The sequence below is a fragment of the Nipponia nippon genome, unplaced genomic scaffold, assembly GCF_047370975.1.
Source record: "Nipponia nippon isolate SJK-2023a ecotype South Korea unplaced genomic scaffold, ASM4737097v1 scaffold_8, whole genome shotgun sequence".
Taxonomy (NCBI): Eukaryota; Metazoa; Chordata; class Aves; order Pelecaniformes; family Threskiornithidae; genus Nipponia; species Nipponia nippon.
The window spans coordinates 15,034,409-15,058,300 of NW_028262402.1; the positions used below are offsets into that span (position 1 = coordinate 15,034,409).

At 40.5% G+C, this 23,892-nt stretch overlaps 1 protein-coding gene across 5 annotated transcripts in view; it reads right to left on the reverse strand.

Moving 5' to 3' along the window:
* The window catches only part of MAN2A1 (mannosidase alpha class 2A member 1), a 119,087-nt gene that overhangs the window by 79,456 nt on the left and 15,739 nt on the right, over positions 1 to 23,892 (reverse strand). For 4 of the 5 annotated variants that reach the window (XM_087741592.1, XM_087741590.1, XM_087741591.1 and 1 more), the window contains exons 3-7: positions 14,806 to 14,950; positions 7,849 to 8,020; positions 6,025 to 6,152; positions 2,739 to 2,912; positions 330 to 516 (exon numbers count right to left, since the gene is read on the reverse strand). In XM_087741592.1, the coding sequence (XP_087597718.1) occupies positions 330 to 516; positions 2,739 to 2,912; positions 6,025 to 6,152; positions 7,849 to 8,020; positions 14,806 to 14,950 (806 nt within the window). Of the gene's footprint in view, positions 1 to 329; positions 517 to 2,738; positions 2,913 to 6,024; positions 6,153 to 7,848; positions 8,021 to 14,805; positions 14,951 to 22,262; positions 22,358 to 23,892 lie in introns of all 5 variants that reach the window. The other variant, XM_087741593.1, reaches the window with a different exon arrangement.

The window sequence follows — 23,892 nt, forward strand, 5'->3', positions numbered from 1 at the left end:
ACTACAGTAAACCAGTAACATGACTATAACCAAACAGTTCTGCCTAGCATTCAGAGCTAGTAATACTTAGACTCATGTATCATGAATAGAAAAGAAAAAAATTTAATGTATCTCCCTTAATTATAACCTATCATGTTCTGAGCTTAGGAGCAAACACTAGGTTAAGTAATAGGTATTATTTTCCTATGACAAGTTTAAGACCTATACAAAGTCATCAAGCTATGCTAGGTATCATGTTTGACCAGCATAATTTTTTTTTAAAGTTATTTTTTAAAGTTATTATAAAGTTATTATTTTTTAAAGTTATTATTATACAGTAAAAACTGTACCTGTGCTGAACATTTCCAGCATGAATGGCTTCTGGTGGAACTCTCCATGGACAGCTTACTCTTCCTCCAGGAAGACGTTTGAAATCAAACTGGCAGCAGATTTTCGGATCTGGGCCACAAGTATGAGGAACATCATAGCTATAGAAAGGCATCATATGACAAAGGATATCTGTACTGGATCCCAAATCTGGAATTAAATACATAGAGCACACCTTTAAAATAAACCCTCTCAGATTTGCTGAAACTAAACCAATTCCATGTTCTTAATCCAAGAATTGTATTAAAAATACCAGATCAAGACAATTCCTTGCTTTGAATATCCATACCTGGAGTCTACCTTTGTATGTACATTACATATAAAGAGGCTAAAAACAGAGATACCACAGAGATTGGAATGTTCCAATCAAGCACCAGCTGATTGTGAAAGATAGGAACAAAGTGTTAGGGGTTTTTTTACCCAGATAAATCTCATTATTTCCAGAGTTTTAGAGGTGAACAAAACACATCTTGTATACTTTAAGTAAATCAAAAACAACCAACCAACCACAAAAACGCAAACAAACAAAAAACCCTACAAAACAAAAAACAAACCAAAATCCAAACACCTTGCTGTCTTTACCTCTGTAGCACACTTGAATTGGTTTGCTTTGGCAATATCTTAATTTCTTGAACACGTAACTTCAATACATTAACAGTACGATTCTACGTACTTGTAGATAGAGTCTGCGTGCTTGTACATAAAATTACATAGAATTATATGCACTTCTGAGACCATCTTTGCAATCCTAACTTTTCCATCTAATCAGTACATTCCCTAAAGTTTAACCCACCAGGAGCAGAGATCTACATACATTTTGTCAAGTCTCAAAAGAAGGTCTTTCAAAATTTAACTTTAAAGAGAACCTGAAGTTCTCACAGAACTCATCTGGTAAAACCCCTAAATGCCGATTACCTATTTCCAGCACTAACTACTTAAAGCAATTTTATGCTGAAAAAAGGGGATGAATGCTGTAGATGTGCCACAAAACCTGGCTCCTAAGTATGTCAACAATACATACGAAAATACTCTTCAAAACCTTAACAGCATAAGTCTTCACAGTTCCAATACAGACATTTTGTTTAAAAACTCCTACTTTACTACTACTTACTTATTACTAAAACGGTAATATTCCATAAATATATGCATTTACTTTTCAGTTACAGGAGTTCTCTTTATCTCAGGTACCACATCTACATATTGTGCCAGATGAGTAGGTAGTGATCTTTGATATGTGATCTGTCTCGAAAAGCCTTCTTTTGAAGCCCAACCACTAGACCATATCATACATGTGATTTACAGATGCAACCATTTAGGAAAAAGGCCTGTCAATTAAGTGTACGCTGTACACTGAGTGTACCAACATTCAAAGAAAAATCTCTGAAGTGTCAGTATCTGCCAACTTCTTTCACAGTGGTATGTTTTCTTCCAGTTAAGTTTACTTGTGCAGCAGATCGCTGTCTCTGAACACCCTCCTTCCTACAGTTTCCAACTAAAAACACAGAGGAACTAAAAAGCTTCAAAATCACCACCACCTTTCAATAGTAAGTACTACATACATTTGTTTGATCCTGTATTGATAAATCAGTGACATACTAGCTTATTTTAAAAAACAGAAAGACCAAAACCTCAACTGCATACATTCACCATACAGCTTATGGGAATGCTGGTATAGTACAAAGGAAACCAAAATATTCATATGGAAAAGTACATTCATTTACAGACACATCAGTTCGCTAAGGTATAATCACTACACTATCTAAGAAAACTTTCATACTCTATATTGTATAAATAATATTAAAAAAGCAATTATATTTATTCTAAGAATAAAGTTTTAGATGAGAATTTCATTGGAAATTAAAATGGTGAGATGCTTTTAATCTATTTTTCTGGCTAAAGATAACCTACAAATTTCAAGTCCACAGAAAGCTGCTCTAACTAATGACACTAATTTGTCACACCAGCTGAAGAAAACTGGTTGCTTGAAAGTTTTTTCCTTATTAAGAACAGAAACAAGACAGATCTCTCCATCTTCAAATATTCACTTTACTTACTGGAAAGTAAAAGCACAAATGAAAGTGAAGAAACAGAAGATCAGAGGAACAATGGCAATAGTACAGTTTTTATATTTAACCCCTTTTCCTACCCCACAGGTACTCACATTCCCTTTCTGTTATTAAAAAAAAAAAATCCTTGAAAATTAACCTAGATGAAAGTCTTTAACAGAACTGCAAGTCTAAAATTTTCAAGTCTAGACTAACTTCTGTAAATAACCTGTTCTGTAAGGATTTCCATAGTATTTATTCACGTTCTCTCCATAGTTTACCTGTGTAAATTAACAAAATAAATTGACATAAAGAAAAAACACATACCCCAGTTCTGTCTCCAAAAAAATTCTAGTGTCTTCTGCGTTGCAAAATGTTTTTTAACTGAGTAGTGAACTCTCTGTATAAGCATATTAGAAAACCCTGTGCGTTTCAGAAGGTAGGCCATTGTTGGTGAATGCCCAAAAGGATCAATTGCCCAACCAGACTTTGGTTTTACTCCTGTTGACAAAAGAAAAAAGTAAAATGGGAAGAAAGTTTTACTTTTCACTCAAAGAAGGCTATACCAATATAACTCAAATCAGAGCAGTAAAGATAAAATTTCCAAGAAGATAAATTAAAATATATAGCTAAGTATTAAGCCTCCTGCAGAACACACCCTGGAATTAACAAGCTAGAATTAAACAGATAAACAATTAACAAAAAAAAAATCAAATGTCTTAGAGGCGAGGCATTCTGTCTAACTACATAAAAAACCTGAGATTAGTACTCTACGTTGCTACACTATTTCAATCATGTCTCAAGCATTTTTACATGGAATTATAATGGAATTCATCTCCTTTTTCACTTAGGGAGTTTACAGGTGTTACAATAGGAAAGGAAATCTGAAAGAAAATGAACAAATGAAGACAGATTGATGTAGCTTGTTGAATTTTCACTGTAGTTTAGATAATGTTAACCGTTGTTGGCGCTGGAACTAACTTTTCTTTTGATTTATTTGGCTGGCAATCATTACAATCATGTTGATTAATACTGTCTTTTCACTGAACTTCATACTAGCAAATAAAGAAGCTATATGGGAGAATGAAGAACTGCCCACTGTAGCAGAAGATCAGGTTCAAGACCATCTACAGAACCTGAAGGTGCACAAGTTCACGGGACCTGATGAGATGCATCCGCAGGTCCTAAGGGAACTGGCAGATGAAGTTGCTAAGCCACTATCCATCATATTTGAGAAGTCGTGGCAGCCTGGTGAAGTTCTCACGGACTGGAAAAGGGGAAACATAACCCCCATTTTCAAAAAGGGGAAAAGGAAGACCCAGGGAACTACAGGCCAGTCAGTCTCACCTCTGTGCCTGGCAAGATCACGGAGCAGATTCTTCTGGAAAATATGCTAAGGCACACAGAAAATAAGGAGGTGATTGGTGGCAGCCAACATGGCTTCACTAAGGGCAAATCGTGCCTGACAGATTTGGTGCCTTTCTGCAACGTGGTTACAGTGCTGGTGGATAAGGCAAGAGCAACAGGTGTCATCTATCTGGACTTAGGCAAAGCATTTGACATCGTCCCACAATGGAGAGGCATGGATTCAATGGATGGACCACTCAATGGATAAGGAATTGGCTGGATAGTTGCGCTCAAAGAGCTGCGGTCGGTGACTTGTCCAAGTGGAGATCAGTGACAAGTGTGTTCCTCAGGGGTCAGTACTGGGACCGGCGCTGTTTAACATTTTTGTTGGCGACATGGACAGTGGGACTGAGTGCACTCTCAGCAAATTTGCCAACGACACCAAGCTGTGTGGTGCAGTCAACACACTGGAGGGATGCCATCCAGCAGGACCTTGACAAGCTTAAGAGGTGGGCCTATGCAAACCTCATGAAGTTCAAGGTCAAGTGCAAGGTCCTGCACATGGGTTGGGGCAATCCCAAGTATAAATACAGGCTGGGTGGAGAACGGATTGAGAGCAGTCCTGAGAAGGACTTGGGGGTGTTGGTTGATGAGAAAACATGACCCAACAATGTGCGCTTGCAGCCCAGAAAGCCAACCGTATCCTGGGCTGCATCAGAAGAAGCGTGGCCAGCAGGTCGAGAGAGGTGGTCCTCCCCTTCTACTCCACTCTCATGTGAGACCCCACCTGGACTACTGTGTTCAGCTCTGGGGCCCCCAACATAAGGACATGGACCTGCTGAAGCGAGTCCAGAGGAGGGTCACGAAGATGATCAGGGGGCTGGAGCACCTCCCCTATGAGGTCAGGATGAGAGAACTGGGGTTGTTCAGCCTGGAGAAGAGAAGGCTCCAGGGAGACCTTATAGCAGCCTTCCAGTACCTGAAGGGGGCCTACAAGAAAGCTGGAGAGGCACTTTTTACAAGGGCACATAGTGATAGGACAAGAGGTAATGGCTTTAAACTGAAAGAGGGTAGATTTAGGTTAGCTATAAGGAAGAAATTCTTCACTATGAGGGTGGTGAGGTACTGGAACAGGTTGCCCAGAGAAGCTGTGGATGCCCCATCCCTGGAATTGTTCAAGGCCAGGTTGGATGGGGCTTTGAGCAACTTGGTCTAGTGGAAGGTGCCTGCCCATGGCAGGGGGGTTGGAACCACATGATCTCTAAGGTTCCTTCCAACCCAAACTATTCTATGATTCTATGATATCTAACTCTTGTTTAACTGCTTCTTCAACATGGTTCCTTAGGCACACTTTTACTGTCTTTCAAAAAAAACCATAGGGAATGCATTACCCTTTTATTAAGCCTTCCCTCCCCCCATTTCTTAATTATGTCAAGCTGTGTTTATGGAAATTGCAATCTAAGAAAAACATAGTGAAACAGCTCTTCAAAATAATGTCAGTTAATTGGATGAAGTAATGTTAACTTATTATTAAAATCACGATACAAATTTTCTATATTAAAAAAATTCTATATAAAAAGGGTTATTTCTACTTGTAGAACCAAACAAAAGAAAACTCCCAAAGCCACAAGAACAGTTCAGCCAATGTTACTGCAGTTAGTAATTCCTCAAAGTTTCAAAAACAAATGAGTCGGCCTTTTTTTTTTTTTAAATATGAACAATTCTAACATTACAATGGGTTTAGGTTTTATAACTACAACTGCTACAACAACTACTACTAAATTTCGTATTTACTTTTATGAAAGCCTTGCATAAGAGAACCTAATGAATACACAGCCTGCAGAACACATCCAAGCACATAAAACGAATATAAATTTTTAAGTCATTTTAAGGCCTTGTCATGATTTTCAAAAGATAGAAATGGCAAATCGGAAACTGCTTGTGATATCAGAGATATGTGATCTACAATTCAGCATGATCTAGTGTTATATTTTATTATGCTAATATACTATGCACACCTTTCATTGATGAAGACAAAATGTTATGACATAAAATTGTTTAAATACACTTCATCCAGGAACTTCTATCTGCAAACAGTAATTGCAAATACTAGACTCAATCCTATATCTTCCAGTAAGTGGTCTGCTTTAATGTTTCAGGAAAGCAGAGTAAAGAGAGCCTTCTAAGCATCTCAGAAGTACAAAAAAAGCATTTTCTAATTGACTTCCTGTATTAACACAGTTAAATTTTAGATCAAGCTACATACCGAGGTTCTTTTCTAGCCATTGATGTCCTTCTATCAGTTGGTCAATTAAAGCAAAATAATGAGGAGAGGCTTCATCAGGCATGACCCATCCTCCTGTTACTATTTCAAATTGTCCATCTTTTATTAACCTGAAAAATATGTAAATTATGTTCAGAATCTTGCATATGAAAATACACTCTTAAAAATCAATTTCTGAATACCCAATAGGTATTTACCAGGGACATGATGCCAAAATCTAAATTTCTTGTGCTACTTCTGTCACTGGACTAGATTTATTTAACCAAACAGGGAAAGAATGAATAGATGAACAGTGAAATTTTTAATGCTTCTGCGCAATGAAAACTACCAGCTCTACTGCACCTGTCATAGTATTTCATTTTGTTTAAAATGAGGAAGAAGGCTATTTCCTGCATAGATTACAAAATAAAAGTGTATGTGCCACAGTACCTATGGCCAATTGAATGAGATACCTAGACACTGCACATTTCAAGTACTACCAGTACCTCCCCATCTTTGATCTACCGTTCTTTTTGTTTTAGAGAGCTGATAGAGCTTCAAAGTTTATTGTATCTATAAAAGCTTCAGACCATCTAACTCAAAATGCCTTCTTGAAACAGATCACAGGATGATTGAGTCTCGCTATTAAGATGTTAGTGAACATAATGATCATGCTTCCAGCATCAGGTGGTCCCAAAAGTTAAATAATGTAATTTCAGCACTTATATTGTACAGTAGCATACAAATGTTTAATGAATTCAAGAAATAAATACAGCAAACTTATCTATAATTTCACTAAGTTTTGATAATACCCTTAAGCGTAATGAAAAACATAGAGCAAAATAATCTCCAGTGCAGCTTCTGTAAGTGTTACAGCAGTTTAACCAATACCTGATTCCCTGAAGAAAGGGCACGGTTCCCTAGTGACTATCATTTACTGTTTATTGTGTTCCAAGGGATCTTTCTAAGCTCAAAAACAACAGCTGTGCTATAATACTCATGCATTGTACATGAATTTTTAAATAGATAGTTTTCTACGTCATTCCTAAGATTTCCAGCATTACCTAACCTTTGCAGCTGTAAGGCTCTCATAGCCTTAATTTACACTGCAACTCATGCATTTTGAAGCACGGCATGAGAAGGTGGGCATCACAGAGATGAGCTAAGAAGTGTTGGATGCTGTCTTAAAGCAAAGTACAAAACAAAACAAACCCTTTTTGAAAACTCCAAACTAGATCCTTACTTCTTTATCCAAGCAACACACTTTCTTGTCTCAAAATTCAGGCAAACCTTTTACTTCTGTATTACATTTTGACTTGCAATTTTAAAAAGAACTAAGAAGAACAAGGGTGTAGAGTATGTACTACTTTATCATTTAAGCAGCTGCACGTTTCTAAAAAATACATGTATTTAAAAAAAACTCATTTCATAATTGTGTTACACCTGAAGAAAAAGTTACCATAAATAAATAGCTAATATGAAAGATTGTTTTTATTCTATTGCCAATACTTCAAGATGACTTCAAATAAAGTCTATAATCACAACTTCATTACAATTTGAATGACATCTTCATGGTTGTACATGGAAAATTTTAGCCAATTTTTTTAGCAACTTAGTAATTTGGCTTCACTTCTCTAAACAGAGTTTTACTTTGTAACTGGGAAAAAAAAAAAATCAACCAAGCCCAAAAAAATCAGAACTTGAGTAGCTGATTATTCTAGCAATTCTGCATCACAACAAGCAAAATCTCAAGTTTACAGTTTAGTCAAATACACAAAGTCTCAGAACATGCTACATGAAAGGAAAGAAATAGTTCAGTGTTCAAACCTTTTAACGGCATCCTTTTTTTGGCTATCTATTCCATCCCACCATTTTGAAAAGTATGAAATCTCAGACCACATAAATTTCCTTCGGCTGTCTTCTTGCAGTTTTATAACCATATTATTTAAGATATGCTGTGTCTGATCTCTGAAGTAATCATCAAAAGTCTTCAGCCAACCTAAGAAAAAGAAAATATGAAATGTAAGTTGCTTTCAACAGTCTTAGAGACCTGCCTGCTTCCCACTCCCTACAAAAAGTTAAGTGAAGCATCTTCTTAAAAAGCTGAACTTTACACACTGTGGACAGTTCAAAGTGCTAAACTCTCCAGGAGTTTCTTTTTACTATGTTCAGATGTTTTATTTCCTAAACGTATAAATATATGGAATATTAGGCTTTCTACTTTGATCAACAGAATACACAGATTTAAACAATCGTGGATTTTTTAATTTAAGCACAAATTCAGTAGTTGAAAAGAAAGATGTACGTATCTGCAAACTGATCTTCCTTGATAACTTCCAACACGTTTCGTCATCTCTCACATCAGGAGGACTGTAGCGTCTACTAACGGATCACCTTCCCAGCCCAAGCCCTATTCCCAACACAAACCTCCAGCATCCCCTAATGCTTCCCTCAATGTCTTATCTCTTCTTTCAAGTCATAAAGCACCCCATCACCCTACTTTATGTAAAACAATTGAACAAAAATCCTTACTAGCAGCATCTTACACTCCTTCCAAAAAACTCCCTTTTTTACTTTGCAAATGAGGAAATAAAACTATAACATTCCCGAGGAAAAGTGCTAGCTCATTTTTTTTTCAACAGATGTTTAGCATCTAGAAAAATCATCACATCTAAGTTTCTGTACAGATAAAACACTAGGATCTAATCTAATCTACCTTAAAGGGGAAAAATACATTTTGTCAAGGCAATTCGTATGAGGGCTTAAAATCTAAACTTGAAACATACTTTCTTTAGTGGCATGCAAACAGCTTAATACAAAAAAGTTGACAGTAAATTACTATTATACACTAGTTTCTTGAAGACTGAAAACACAAGCGATAAATAAGCTGAATTTATTTTCCTTTTGTACCGTTTTTAATCAAAATTTGTTGTGATCTCTGCCTATTTCAGTAAGTTTTTTTATGGAAGCTTTCACTCAAATAATTGTGATCACATGACCAATTAATATTTTTCAGTGCTCATTTACTTTTCAACAAACCAAAGAAATATTTTACTAATATTTACATTAAAAGATCCACATGTAGCAGACTACAAATTTATAGCTTCTTACCAGGAATTTCTTCTGCAAGAAATAATATCATGTCAGCACACAACTAACAGAGGATGAACTAAAATCATACTATGCTTTTCCTATACAGAAATATATCATAATAATAAACTATTTTAGTAGATTCTTATATTGTAGCAATAAAAGCAAATTTACACTGAATTAGTCCTCTTAAACATTCTTGAAAAACTTAATAAAGCAACCTAAATAAAGAAGCACAGAGCTAAATGACAAAGCAGCTGGCATAAGAATATATTATGATTTAAGAAGAGCAGTGTTATGATTAGAAGTTGTTTTATTTTAATCTATTCATTTTATTGAGCTGTAGAGGAACGGTATACCATGGTTAACACACTGAATCTTCAGAAAGTCCTAGGAAATATTTACAAGTATTCACAGAGTTAGTTGCAAGCCAACAAAGTTCTCTGAAATTTAATTACCAGGTGCCTGGCATCTTGCACTGAAACATATTTATTTCTAAAAAGAGCAGAATAGAACGGAACAGAATATTTCCAGTTGGAAGGGACCTACAACAATCATCTAATCCAACTGCCTGACCAGAGCTGATCAAAAGTGAAAGCATGTTATGAATGGCATTGTCCAAATACCTCTTAAACACTGACAGGCCTGGGACATTTACCACCTCTCTAGGAAGCCTGTGCCAGCATTTGACTACCCTCTCGGTAAAGAAATGCTTCCTAATGTCAAGTCTGAACCTCCTCTGGTGCACCTTTGAGCCCTTCCCAGGTGTACCAGATAGAAGAGACCAGCACCTCCCTCTCCACTCCCCTCCTCAGGAAGCTGTAGAGAGCAATGAGGTCACCCCTCAGCCTCCTTTTCTGCAGTCTAGACAAACCCAAAGTCCTCAGCCACTCCTGACAGGACATGCCTGCCAGCCCTTCCACCAGCTTTGTTACCCTCCTCTGGATGCATTCAAGGACCTTCACATCCTTCTTAAATTGTGGGGCCCAGAACTGCACACAGTACTCAAGGTGCGGCTGCACCAATGCTGAATGCAGTGGGACAACCACCTCTTGACCGGCTGGCTGTGCTGGGTGTGATGCTCCCCAGGATGCCATTTGCCCTCTTGGCTGCCAGGGCACACTGCTGACTCATGTTGAGCCATGCACCCCCAGATCCCCTTCTGCAGGGCTGCTCTCCAGCCACTCCTCTCCCAATTTACACTCTGTCCTAGGTGCAGAATCTGGCATTTGCTTGTTAAATTTCGTGCCATTGATAGCTCTTAACCCCATGACTTACAGAGGCTATCCAACTTTACATGGAGCCATAAAGATTAAAAAAAATTACCAAAACCTGAACAGAACAACAAATAAATTAATTTATAGTTGTTAGCTATAACTCTACTACTAAAGATAACCACATTAAATTTATTATTTCACATCTCAGTCCCTAATATCACATAAGAATCTACACTTTCCAGTCAAAGGAATGCACAGACAGTGGAAGCAGGGACTGGTATCCTGGGAAGAGTACAGAGACACTGCCTGCTTGTGTAAGGATGGGATCAGGAAGGCCAAGGCTCGTCTGGAGCTGAACCTGGCGAGGGACGCAAATAATAAGGCCTTCTACAGGTATGTCAACCAGAAAAGGAAGGTTAAAGAAAGCATACCCCGTCTGATGAGCAAAACTGGCAAGCTGGTAACAACAGACGAGGAAAAGGCTGAGGTACTCAACAACTTCTTTGCCTCAGTCTTCGCTGGCAACCTCTCTCCTCACACCTCCCAAGTCAATGGACCATTTGACAGGGATCGGGGGGCAAAGTTTCTCCCACTGTAAGTGAAGACGAGGTTCATGACCGCCTGAGGAACCTGAACATACGTAAGTCTATGGGTCCTGACAAGATGCATTCCAGAGTCCTGAAGGAATGGGCTGATGATGTTCCCAAGCCACTCTCCATGGTATTTAAAAAGTCATGGCAGTCAAGTGAAGTTGCTGGGGACTGGAAAAAGGGAAACATTGCACCCATTTTTAAGAAGGGTAAAAAGGAAGACTCTGGGAACTATCGACCTGTCAGCCTCACCTCTGTGCCTGGGAAGATCATGGAATAGATCCTCCTAGAAGCTACGCTAAGGCATATGGAGGACAGGGAGGTCGACTCGAGACAGCCAACATGGCTTCATCAAGGGCAAGTCCTGCCTAGCAACCTAGTGGCCTTCTATGATGGAGTGAGTGCATCAGTGGACAAGGGAAGAGCTATGGATGTCATCTATCTGGACTTCTGTAAGGCCTTTGACACGGTGCCCCACAATATCCTTCTCTCTAAATTGGAAGGATATGGATTTGATGGGCAGACTGTTCGGTGGATAGCAAACTGGCTGGATGGTCGCATCCAGAGTGTAGTGGTCAATGGCTTGATATCCAGATGGAGAACAGTGATGAGTGGTACCCCTCAGGGGTCCATACTGGGGCCAGTGCTGTTTAATATCTTCATCAATGACACAGACAGTGGGATTGAGTGCACCCTCAGCAAGTTTGCAGATGACACCAATCTGAGTGTTGCGGTTGACACACCTGAGGGACGGGATGCCATCCAGAGGGACCTGGACAAGCTGGAGAAATGGGCCTGTGTGAACCTCATGAGGTTCAACAAGGCCAAGTGCAAGGTCCTGCAGCTGGGTCGGGGCAATACCCTGTATCAGTACAGGCTGGGGGATGAAGGGATTGAGAGCAGCCCTGTGGAGAGGGTTTGGGGGTACTTGTGGATGAAAAGCTGGACATGAGCCAGTAATGTGCGCTTGCAGCCCAGAAAGCCATCCATATCCTGGGCTGCATCAAAAGAAGCATGGCCAGCAGGGTAAGGGAGGTGATTCTGCCCCTCTACTCCATGCTGGTGAGACCCCACCTGGAGTACTGCATCCAGCTCTGGGGTCCTCAGCACAGGAAAGACATGGACCTGTTGGAGAGGGTCCAGAGGAGGGCCACAAAAATGATCAGAGGGATGGAACACCTCTGCTATGAGGAAAAGCTGAAAGACGTTGAGTTGTTCAGCCTGGAGAAGAAAAGGCTGTGGGGAGACCTTATTGCAGCCTTTCAATACCTAAAGGGAGCCTACAAGAAAGATGGGGATAGTCTTTTTAGCAAGGCCTGCTGCGACAGGACAAGGGGTAATGGTTTTAAACTAAAGGAGGGTAGATTTAGATTGAACACAAGGAAAAAAAATTTTCACGATGAGGGTGGCGAAACACTGGAACGGGTTGCCCAGAGAGGTGGTAGATGCCCTATCCTTGGAAACATTCAAGGACAGGCTAGATGGGGCTCTGAGCAACTCGATCTAGTTGAAGATGTCTCTGCCCATTACAGGGGCTTTGGACTAGATGACCTTTAAAGGTCCCTTCCATCCCAAAGCACGCTATGATTCTATGAACTTCAATGCTCAAATTCCTTACCATGAGTGCCCAGTGGGCCACTTTTGGTAAGCAGAACTGGTGCTACAGGATGAACTAAACACTGGATTAAGGCACCTAACACCAAAGTCTGTCAGACACAAAAGGTGTTGGCTGTGAAAATCTAGCACAGCTCTCTGCCTGATTATAGGGGGCAAGACAGGAATCTAGATGTGAAGAAGAAAGTAGAAGGCTGGAGGTCAGAAAGCTAAAGGTTAGCTCCAAAGAGCCCTTCCAGAACAGCAATAGCAACTAGTCAGTTCTGCATGGAGTACTGACAAGACAGGCCAGGCACCAAAGAGGAAGTCAGCCCAATATAGTCTGTTTTGGAAGACAGTTACAGGAGGACTGTAAATAAAATACAAATAAAATAATAATAAAAAAAATCAAATCAAAATTACTAGAACCTGTAGAAAAAGAACGAGGGGTTGCATTAAAAAAAAAAACCAAAACCTCTTTTACAGGACCCATATGGATAGTCAAAACCAGCCTCCTATAGAGAAAGCGGCAGAGGTCCACCTCTAAAAGCAATGCCAGAAGATCTGAAACATCTTGGATGTGCAATTATAGAACAACAGAATTTTTTATAAATTCTGGAGTAGGAAGAGGAGATCTCATTTTGATCTATCAACCTAGACAGAGTCATGAAACAGCAAGCTTAGCAACAGACTTAGAATGGATTGACTGGTTATGTTTGGAAAAGTCTACCAAAACAAACGGTCTGAAAGTTAATATCAAGGACATAAAAAAAGTCTCCTCTACTGATGTACTGAAAAAGGGGCAAGGATGTGAAGCTTGAAAGTGCAGGCTCTTAGCCTCCACTAACAGACTGCATCTGAAAAAAAAAATAAAAAATCAGTGCCAGAGCACTGAGCCACTACCTAACCTCAAGACTTGAATGGACACTGGTGAAGTTTTATGCAAAACTCTTTGCAGCTTCCCTCAGGAGTTTCCCCTGCAGCTCCCAAGCCTTGTGCTCCTGCAGAGCTACGTCAGCCTGCACTGTGCAGGGGGTCTTTGTTCAATCACGCTAAATTCATGTCAGGAGGACAGATGTGACACCAGGCAACTGGATGCCAACTGTCCTCCCCCCATTAGGATATGATCCTACTATAGCTTCAGCAGAAAGAAGGGAGAGCAGTAAACTCCATACCCCATTCTAATAAGAACCAAGAGAATTAGAAGTTCTGTACATTCCTTTAGGATCGTTTCAGATTCATTAAATGACTGTACAGAGCATGGCTTCTCTCTGAGAAAGTTTTCAGGAGAACAACCACCAGAGAGGAAACAAATGGACACCGGTTTAAAGACAGTTCTACAAAAAGGCAGATCAAAGTTTATACTGTGATTATTTTCTCCGAATATTTTTACTGTATCCATACTTTGTTATTTAGCTGTCATAACTGGACAATACAGTCCCTCCAAATTCCAGTGTTCATTTTCTTTGAAAATGCTAGAGACGTGCAAATAAAAGTCACTTATGTTCAAACTACTGTATCTTACTTCACTCAGATCCACAGTACTTCAAACAACAAATTATACTGTTAAGAGATACACAGTAGTAAAGTTCAAAATCGCCGAAACTGGCTTTCCGCAAGAACAAGCAGCTTCACCAGTCAGTGTACACGTACCAGGACTATACTGCAGCAGTACCATTCACTACTTTTGGGTGTATTTTACCGTACTTTCAAAATAAAGTGACACTTCCCTATTTTATTTATTACACAGTAAATACCCACTTGGGAGGAAGAAGTGAAATTATGCAAGCATACCTAGGTTTCAGTTTAAATCCAGACTTCATATTATCCCACCGTAGGCTGGGGGTGGGGATGTGCACAAAACAGTAAAAAAGTGTTACAGTCAAAAACCTCAGATTTGCCATTGTCACACCTTCCAAAAATCACATCTCTTTAGCACAAGCTGAGGGTTAAATATCTATAACAGTCCAAAAAGTCAAAATAAGAACAGGCCATATTTAATGCAGCAATGAATACACCAACTGGGTTATTAGCAGAATGAACACAGAAAATCCATATTACCTTCCAATATCAACACTGAAGTTCTACTCCAGTTAATAAATAAGTACATGTACAACTTTTATCATAATAGTTGTCACTTGAAGTCAATGGCACTTGAATTATACATGTGCAACTGCCTAATCTAACATATTAAGTAGGATGCTTCAAAAAAACCCAAACCTTAACAGAAATGGCAATATATTTCTTAATTCAAAAGCCTCTAGATACCAAAATCAATACAGTTAAAATATTACCTGGGTCATTATGTGAGTGAGGCACGACAAAAACTTGAAGCGGTTCACTGTCCCATTCATTTTCATTATATGTGATATCGAATCCTTGTTTCCACACGCCACCATCTGGATTATCGAAAGGAAGAATGTCATAGACATCCAACATCTGAAAAAGGGTAAAAGGAATATAAAGCATTGATTCACAAAAACAGTTCTGCTATTAAAAACCAAAGCTGTTTTCATCAAAAATGGATCTGCTTGTTCATGACACAGGGAGAGATGAAGTGTCAAATGAATAGAAAACTGACAAATGAGAGCAAGTTTCAAGTCACACTAGGACACCCAAGACACAGCTGGCAGGAAGCAGAGCATTTGGCAGGCCCAGTTCTGAGGAAACTGAAATTGATTAGATAAAGGGTAGGAATAAGGGCCTTAAGTCACAAAAATTATGACAGCTTACAATGGCATTGGGACAGGAGGGCTGGCAGAGAATTATATACAATATCACAATATACTAAATAGGGGAATGCAGAAGATGAATAGGACAAACTAAGCAAGCAGTAAGAAGAGGTGACAACATGAGAGAGATTGAGGCAAAAGTGGTGGACTTGGCAGTGCTAGGTTAATGGTTGGACTTGATGATCTTAAAGGTCTTTTCCAACCTAAATGATTCTATGATTCTAAAAGTCAAACTCACAAAAGGGAACTGAAAGGAACTATCAAGGAAAAATGTTCAGACCTATAACCAATTGCTACTAAAAAGCTCCTTATATATTTACTGTTGCCCAGTACAGCAATTATACAAAGAAGGACATATTTCATTTGTCAATCCAAATAAGAAGGTTACAAGTTACTAAAGCAACTCTAGAGTTACTTTAACGAGTTCCTATGAAATTTAGATACTACCAGATAGCTTCAAAGAGAATCTTCTAATATGAGTTTAGACCAAAGTTACCATATCCAACTTTTCTTTTTTTTTTTTTTCTTTAATGTTCTTGCTCTGCTTTTAGGAAAGAAGGCAAATTTGATGAACATGAATTAGCATCTGGACAAGCCTTTTACTGCCACTATAGTTTAAAAAAACCCTTAAACTAAACTTTAGCTTAGTTCTAACCCCAGGTTAGAATACAATTGTACACCTGACAAACTTTCTTCAACAAACATTTCACTTCCACAAAAATAGCCTACAGGAGTCATTTACTACATGACCACCACAGGAGTTAAAACTTCCCAGCAGTAAGCTGTTTTCTGTCCTGCTAGGAAACTTGAGAAAAATACAGACATCTGAAACAAACATCTGACTAAAGAAGTTAAGGCCTTGGGATGGGTTGACCTTTGCTGTGTGGCTGCCAAACCCCCACCCAGCTGCTCTCTCACTTCCCCTCCTCAACAGGACAGGGGTAGAAGTAAGATTAAAAGCTCATGGGTCAAGATAAAGACAGGGAGATCACTTACCAATTACCATCACAGACAAAACAGACCTGACTTGGGGAACATTAAATTAATTTATTGCCAGTTGAAATAGAGTTGGATAGCGAGAAACAAAGACAAAACTAAAACACCTTCTCCCCACCCCTCTTCTAGCCCGGTTCAACTTCACTCCATTCCCAACTCCTCTATGGCCCCCTGCCCCAAGTGGTGCAGGGGTATAGAGGTTGCAGTCAGTCCATAATGGTTCCTCTCTGTCCCTCCTTCCTCCTCACATTTTTTGCCTGCTCCAGCATGGGATCCCTTCGACAAGCTACAGTCCTTCATGAACTGCTACAGCATGGGATCCTCTCCACATGCCACAGTCCTTCAGGAACTCCTCCAGGGTGGATCCCCCGTGGGCCACAGTCCCTTCTAGAAATATCCACATGCTCCAGCACGGGGTCCTCCATGGGCTGAAAGAAGATACTTGCTCCACAGTGGTCTCCCCAACCTGCTCCACTAGCTGAAGCACCTTCTCCTCTTCCTTCTTTAATGACATTGGTGTTCACAGGGTGGTCTCTTCCACCTTTTTTTTCTTATACCTCACATTTTCCTCCTTTTTAAAACACTTTCTCCCAGAGGCGCCAGCACCCTTGCTGATAGAGGGCTCAGCTGTATCCTGCAGTGGGTCTGTTTTGGAGCTGGTTGGAATGGCTGTGTCCAGCACGGGACAGCGCTGGCCTCTGCACACAGACATCACCCTCTGGAGTCCCCCTGCGCTCAACACCTGGGCACCTGCACCCAGTACATTCCACCCTCACCTCTGTGAAACACATATTGAAGAACAGTTGATAAAATATACATTCATCACACACTCTTCACAAACTTCACCTACATCTACAAAAAAAAAATTCCCACACAAAAATCAAAATGACATAACAGCACTGAAAAAGTGGAAAATTTACACAAATGATAAAATTCCACCCCTTGTCCCTTCACCTTATTATAACAACAAAAGAATCCCCAGTTATTTCACTCTGGCAATGTCCAATCCAATTTTGGCCATTACCATTCCCAATTACTGTTCTGATCTCTCATTCCTCAAGTCCCAGGCTGGGTGTCAAGGACTGCAGAGGGTTGGCATCTGGCAGCCAGCCAAGGTCAAACCACCACAGGCCTTTAGCTTAAGATACAAAGAGAAGTAAGTAATGTTAAATGGGAATACAAGCCACTGTAATCCTAGAACTAGTAGAGCTTCAGTTGGGCCTACAATGTCTGTACGCTAAATATCCATGGCCTTTATGAAATCTTCTTGTCCAAGCTCCACCAGGATTGCTTCCACCTTTGGACAATATTGCTTAATGGAAAATACAGGTGCAATACTTGCCAATATATGCATTCTGTAGGGCCAGCTGGAAGGGATCAAATAACGGTTACATTGAAATTACTCTAATACCATATTTTCTTGCTTTTCTAAAATTTGACTTTGAGGAACTGTAATTCTTCTGTAAAATGCAACCTTCTGAAGCAATTTAAGTGCATACTCTGTAAATTTGCCAGTTACCAATGAGTGACCTTAAGACTGATATTGACATTTCAACTATGAAAACACACTTCTTTAATAAGCAACAATTCATGGAATTGCCCACATTCCTATGAGTTTTTCTCACAGATGGAGCCTGAATTTCACAAATAACCTTTTGCAACCTGCAAGATACCAATTTTTACAGTCCATAACACAAATAATTTTTCCCTAACATCTATTACCTTACAGTTATCTCAAATCATGCTCCCACGATTATGAGCTCAAGAGCTAGAAACTGCAATTCATGAAATAGATCTTGGAATCATAACCAACAGTTCTCTGAAATAACTGGCTCCACGGCCTGACCCATCATCTAGAGAGGTTTGCTGCCTGACAGGGGTCCAGATCTAGGATGTTGCAGAGGACCTGTCGAAGCTTGTCCAACCCACTACTACCCCGTGTTGTTCTTCCATGTGCGCACCAATGATACTGCCAGGGGCAACCCGGACTGCATCAAAAGTGTCTAGAGCTCTAGGGGTAGTAATCAAGGTCATGGAGGCCCAGGTGGTGTCCTCTTCAATCCCACCATTGAGGGGTAGGAGTGTGAGAGGAGGACATGGATAGTACAGGTCAATAATTGGCTGCCGAGCTGGTGTTGGGAACAGGTTTTGGGACCCTGTTTGCAGATCAGTGTCTGCTTAGGAAAGATGAGATCCAACTCACTAAGTGGGGCAAAGGTATCTTTGCCAGGAGGATGTTAAGGAGAGCTTTTAGCTAGGAATAAAGGGGTAGGGAGAGAGTTACCAGCAGCCCTGTGAGGGAGTGACGTGACATGAAAGGATAAAAAAAAAATCTTTTAAAAAAAAAAAATCAACAAAACAGGGTTCAAGCAGGGTCATCTCCAGCATTTGCATGTAACCAAGGAAGTGCCTCCAGGCAATTACAGAAAAATCCCCAAAAACCGTTCTGGGAAATTAGCATGCTGGAGTGCCTCTCTGAAGTACACCAATGCACACACCAGGGGGAATAAACAAGACGAGTTACAGATCTGTGTGCAGTTGCAAGCCTACGGTCTTTTTGGGATCATGGAGACATGGTGGGATGACTACAATGATGGTAAAGTTGCAATGGAAGGACACAAGCTCTTGAGGAAAGACAGGCCAGGAAGACGAGGAGGGAGAGTTGGCCTTTATGTGAGACAGCAGCTGGTGTGCATGGAGCTCTGCCTGTGGATGGATGAGAAGTCAACTGAGAGTTTATGGGCACGGATTAAAAAGCAGACCAGTATGGGTGACACTGTAGTGGATGTCTGCTATAGGCCGCCTGCCCAGGAACAAGTGGATGAGGCCCTTCAACAGACAGATAGGAGCGGCCTCACATTTGCAAGACCTGGTCCTCATGGAGAACTTACCACCCTGTTATGTGCTGACAGGACAACAGAACAGGGCATAAGCAATCCAGGTTTCTGGAGTGCATCAGTGACAAATTCCTAACCCAAGTGACAGAGGAGCCAGTGAGAAGAGGTGCTCTGCTGGACCTCTTACTTGCCAACAATGAGGGGCTTGTTGGGGCTGTGAAGGCCAAAGGCAGCACTGGCTGCAGTGACCATGAGATAGCAGAGTTCAGGGTCCAGAGAGGAGGGCAAAAAGCAAGATCACATCACTGGACTTCAGGAGAGCACACTTTGGCCTCTTTGCTTGGCAGAGTCCCACAGGATAAGACTCTGGAGGGAAAAAGGGCTCAAAAAAACTAGTTAATATTCAAGGATCACCTCCTCCAAGCTCAAGAGCAGTCCATCCCAACAAGTAGGAAGTCTGGCAAAAATGTCAGGAGGCCTGCATGGATGAACAAGGAGCTCCTGGCAAAACTCAAACACAGAAAGGAAGCATGCCGATGGTGGAAGCAGGGACAGGTAATGTGGGAGGAATACAGAAACATTGTCTGAGCATCCAGAGATGAAGTTAGGAAAGCTAAAGCACAAATGGAATTGAATCTGGCCAGGGATGTCAAAGGCAACAAGAAGGGCTTCTATAAGCACACAGATGACAAAAGGAAGGCTAGAGCCTGTTACTGAATGACACAGGGGGCCTGGTGACATAGGACATGCAAAAGGCTGATGTACTGAATATCTTCTTCACCTCTGTCTTCACTAGCAAGACTTGCCTTCAGGAATCCCAGGCCCCAGCGACCCAGGGAAAAGTCTGGAGCAAGGAAGATGTGCCCTTGGTGGAAAAGGGCCAGGTCAGGGAATACTTGAACAAAATGGACATACATAAGTCCATGGGCCCTGGTAGGATGCACCCACAAGTATTGAGGGAGCTGGCTGATGTCAGTGCAAGGCCACTCTCAAGAACCTTTGAACAACCATGGTGATTAGGAGAAGTGCCCAAGGACTGAATGAAAGCTATGTCACTCCTGTCTTCAAGAAGGACAAGAAGGAGGACCCAGGGAACTGCAGGCTGGTCAGCCTCACCTTGATCCCTGGGAAGGTGATGGAGCAGCTAATCCTGGAAACCATTTCCAGGCACAGGAACCAGAACAAAGTCAACATGAGTAGTCAGCATGGATTCACCAAGGGCAGGTCATGCTTGACCAACCTGAGAAACTTTTATGATGAAATGACTGGCCTGGTAGATAAGGGGAGAACAGGGGATATTGTCTACCTTGACTTCTATAAGGCTTTCAGCACTGTTTCCAGTAAGACCCTCACAGAGAACCTGTTGATGTATGGGCTGGATGAGCAGACAGTGAGATGGACCAAAAATGAGCTGAACAGCTATGCCCAGAGGGTGGCGATCAGTGGCACGAAGTCTAGTTGGAGGCCAGTAACCAGGGGTGCACCCAGAGGTCAATACTACGTCCAATCCTGTTTAACATCTTCACTAATGATTTGGATGATGGGGCAGAGTGCACCCTCAGCAAATTTGTAGATGGCACCAAACTGGGAGGAGGGGCTGATACAACAGAGGGTTGTGCTGCCATCCAGAGGGATCTCAATGGGCTGCAGAACTGGGCCAACAGGAACCAGATGCAGTTCAACAAGGGGAACTGCAAAATCCTGCACGTGGGGATGAAAAATGCCAGGCAGCAGTACACGCTGGGGGCCACCCAGCTAGAAAGCAGCTTGGCAGGAAAGGCCCTGGCGGTCCCGCTGGACACCAAGTTGAACATGAGACAGCAACGTGCCCTTGCAGCAAAGAAGGCCAATGGCATTCTGGGCTGCATTAAGGATGAGCGTTGCCAGCAGGTCAAGGGAGGTGATCCTTCCCCTCTACTCAGCACTGGTGAGGCCACACCTGGAGTGCTGGGTCTAGTTCTGAGCTCCCCAGTACAAGAGAGACATGGACACACTGGAGAGAGTCCAGCAAATGGCCACTAAGATGATGAAGGGACTGGAGCAGCTCTCCTATGAGAAAAGCTGAGAGAGCTGGGACTGTTTAGCCTAGAGATGGCTTGGGGGGATCTTATCAATGCGTACAAACACCTGAAGGGAGAGTGCACAGGAGAGGCCAAGTTCTTTTCAGTGGTGCCCAGTGACAAGACAAGAGGCAATGGGCACAAACTAAAACACAGGAGGTTCCTTCTGAACATCAGGAAACACTTCTTCCCTGTGAGAGTGACCGAGCACTGACACAGGTTGCCCAGAGAGGTTGTGCTGTCTCCATCCTTGAAGATATGCAAAAGCCATCTGGACATGCTCCTGGGCAACTGGCTCTAGGTGGCCCTGCTTGAGCATGGGGTTGGATCAGATGACCACCAGAGGTCCTTACCAACCTCAACCATTCAGTCATTCTCTGATTTGAATGTTAATCAGAAGCAGTTAAAAAAAAGCCAAGAAAAAAAAAACAATCGGGATCCAAAAACTTCCACTGGAATAAACTGAAGTCAGATCAGGCTGAAATCATTGCACTTATGCCAAGACATCCAGAAGACAGATGTTAAGCCGTGTTTATCTTTCATATAACACCATCCTTAGTAAGAACTGTGAAAAGGATTAATTACAAACTATATCATCACTTGACCAGGTTACATGACTGCAAGAGAAGAATAAGTTCCAATAGTCAGTAAGAAGTAAAAAAAGGTTAAAGACAAGTATTTCCTGGACATATTTTAATTTCATTTCTAAGTATAAAATACTGATACAGTAAGCAAGGGCTTTGTAAAAACAGTAGACAAACAGAAATTCAGAAAAGATGCTGCCTGTCTTTATTATGGATGCTCCAAGAGACAGTCATGTTGCTACAAGCTTTTCAATTAAAACATTTGAAAATTTATCAGTTGTCTTCTTTTCTATATAGGCTTATTCTTTCTTTATACTGAGGGACTCAAACTCTTGAAGCAATGCAAGTCTTGGGCAAACATCACAACATTTACCCCAGTGAACGCTAAATCACTGCACAGAAGAAATAAAAGCATAGCTCATGCCTCTTCAGGTCGCCTCCTTAGTAAGTGATTCATGCCTCATTTTTAAAAGAAGCAACATTACTAAGCACAATGTTAGATGCTTCAGTAGTTGAAAGGGACAAGAGAGGAGACACCTCACCGTATTAGTTAAAAGACCTTCCAGCTCAGCATGATGGCTGTTGAGAATTCTATCTTCTTTGAGCACAAATTCCAGATACTTCTTGAACTACTGACCTAAAAAAGTGTCAGGTCATAACCATATTTAATCCAGAGTTCTTCATTTTGTTGGTTTTATTACTTAGCTCCATTTTTATCTTTTGAAAAAAAGTACACATTAGTCTTCTATTTAATTTAAATTACATGAATTCTCAATTCAGTGTCATTTTCAGTGGCCAGCTCTATTACAACTTCCTACCTACTTACAAATATCACAAGTAACAAAGTATACAATGTCTTGATTTACAAATCCTCCATGAAAAAAATCCTTTAGCTATCCTATGCAAGAATCGTTTGGGTCTCATGTTATTAGTAACTTGTTTTGTCCAATTCATGCAAAGAAAGAAAATACATCTCTCTGAGCAGCAAGTCCTGGTAATATTTATCAACAAAATATCACAAAGATTTTTAATCCATATTTGAATCCATTCTTATAATGGCTTCTCCATTATGGGAGACTACAATGAGCTCCCATAATTTATTCAGTGAAGCCTCTTTTGCCTTCATTCTCTAAAGTGATTTTTATCCAAACACTGTGTCTCACCTATATTAGCTCTTACTCCTTTCTAGTCTCTCATTTCATTCTCATACATCCACTTAAAAGACAAACATGGAAAAAGTAAGGTCCAAATCTGTGGCTTTAAGTTAACGTTTATCAACAGCAGGTAATTAACACTTATAAGCTGTTTTAGAATTTAAAATAAAATTTAAAAAAAAAATGCTCCAAATAATCTCAGAATTTCTCAGTCTTTATAAAAAAAACTAGAAGAAAATAAACTAACTGAGCTTGCAGAATGCATCAAGCTTGGCAAAGTATTAAACAGTAAAACCATATTCAAATACAGTAATTTATATCAGCTTGTTAAGGTGGTGTTAGAGGAATTCTGCTAAAGTCGAGGTCTTAGATTCCCTAACTGAAATGCAGGTCAGACTCACAGGATGAGAAACTGTATACAGAAGCAGTGTTAAAGCGATTCAAGGATGATGGTGGATAATCTGCTGAGTACAAGGTACTAATGCAATGACACGAAGAACATTAAAGCCCCCCCTCCCTGTGCAAGGCAAGGAAAGAAAGTGTGAGTAAGGGAACAGTATTAAGAATATTCCCTGCTATACCTGTTACTTAAGTACAGGCATATAACCTTAAAAGTAAGGAAAGTTATCAAAAAGCAGGTTAGCTACTAGTAGGTACATTAGTTGATAGAAGGTACATGTTCTGGTGTTCTGCAAAGGTGAAGCAAAACATGACAACAGTTTAAGAAAACATGTTTAACTTTCCATTCATAACAGGTTAACATGTCCAGGAATTTAAGCCAACACATTTTACCTCAAAATTCACACCTCACATTTGCTATAACTTATTTCTAATGCACGTAAAAAAGCACATCACTTAATATGGTAACAGACTGTAGAGGGAAAGTTAACAATCCAGTAATTGGAAAACATGTAATCATAGGTCCACATGCTTTACTTTCCTGCACAGAAGTCTTCATGTATATTAGAAACATGAACAGTCAGATATTGCCTTTAAAAAAACTACTTTCTCTGTAAAA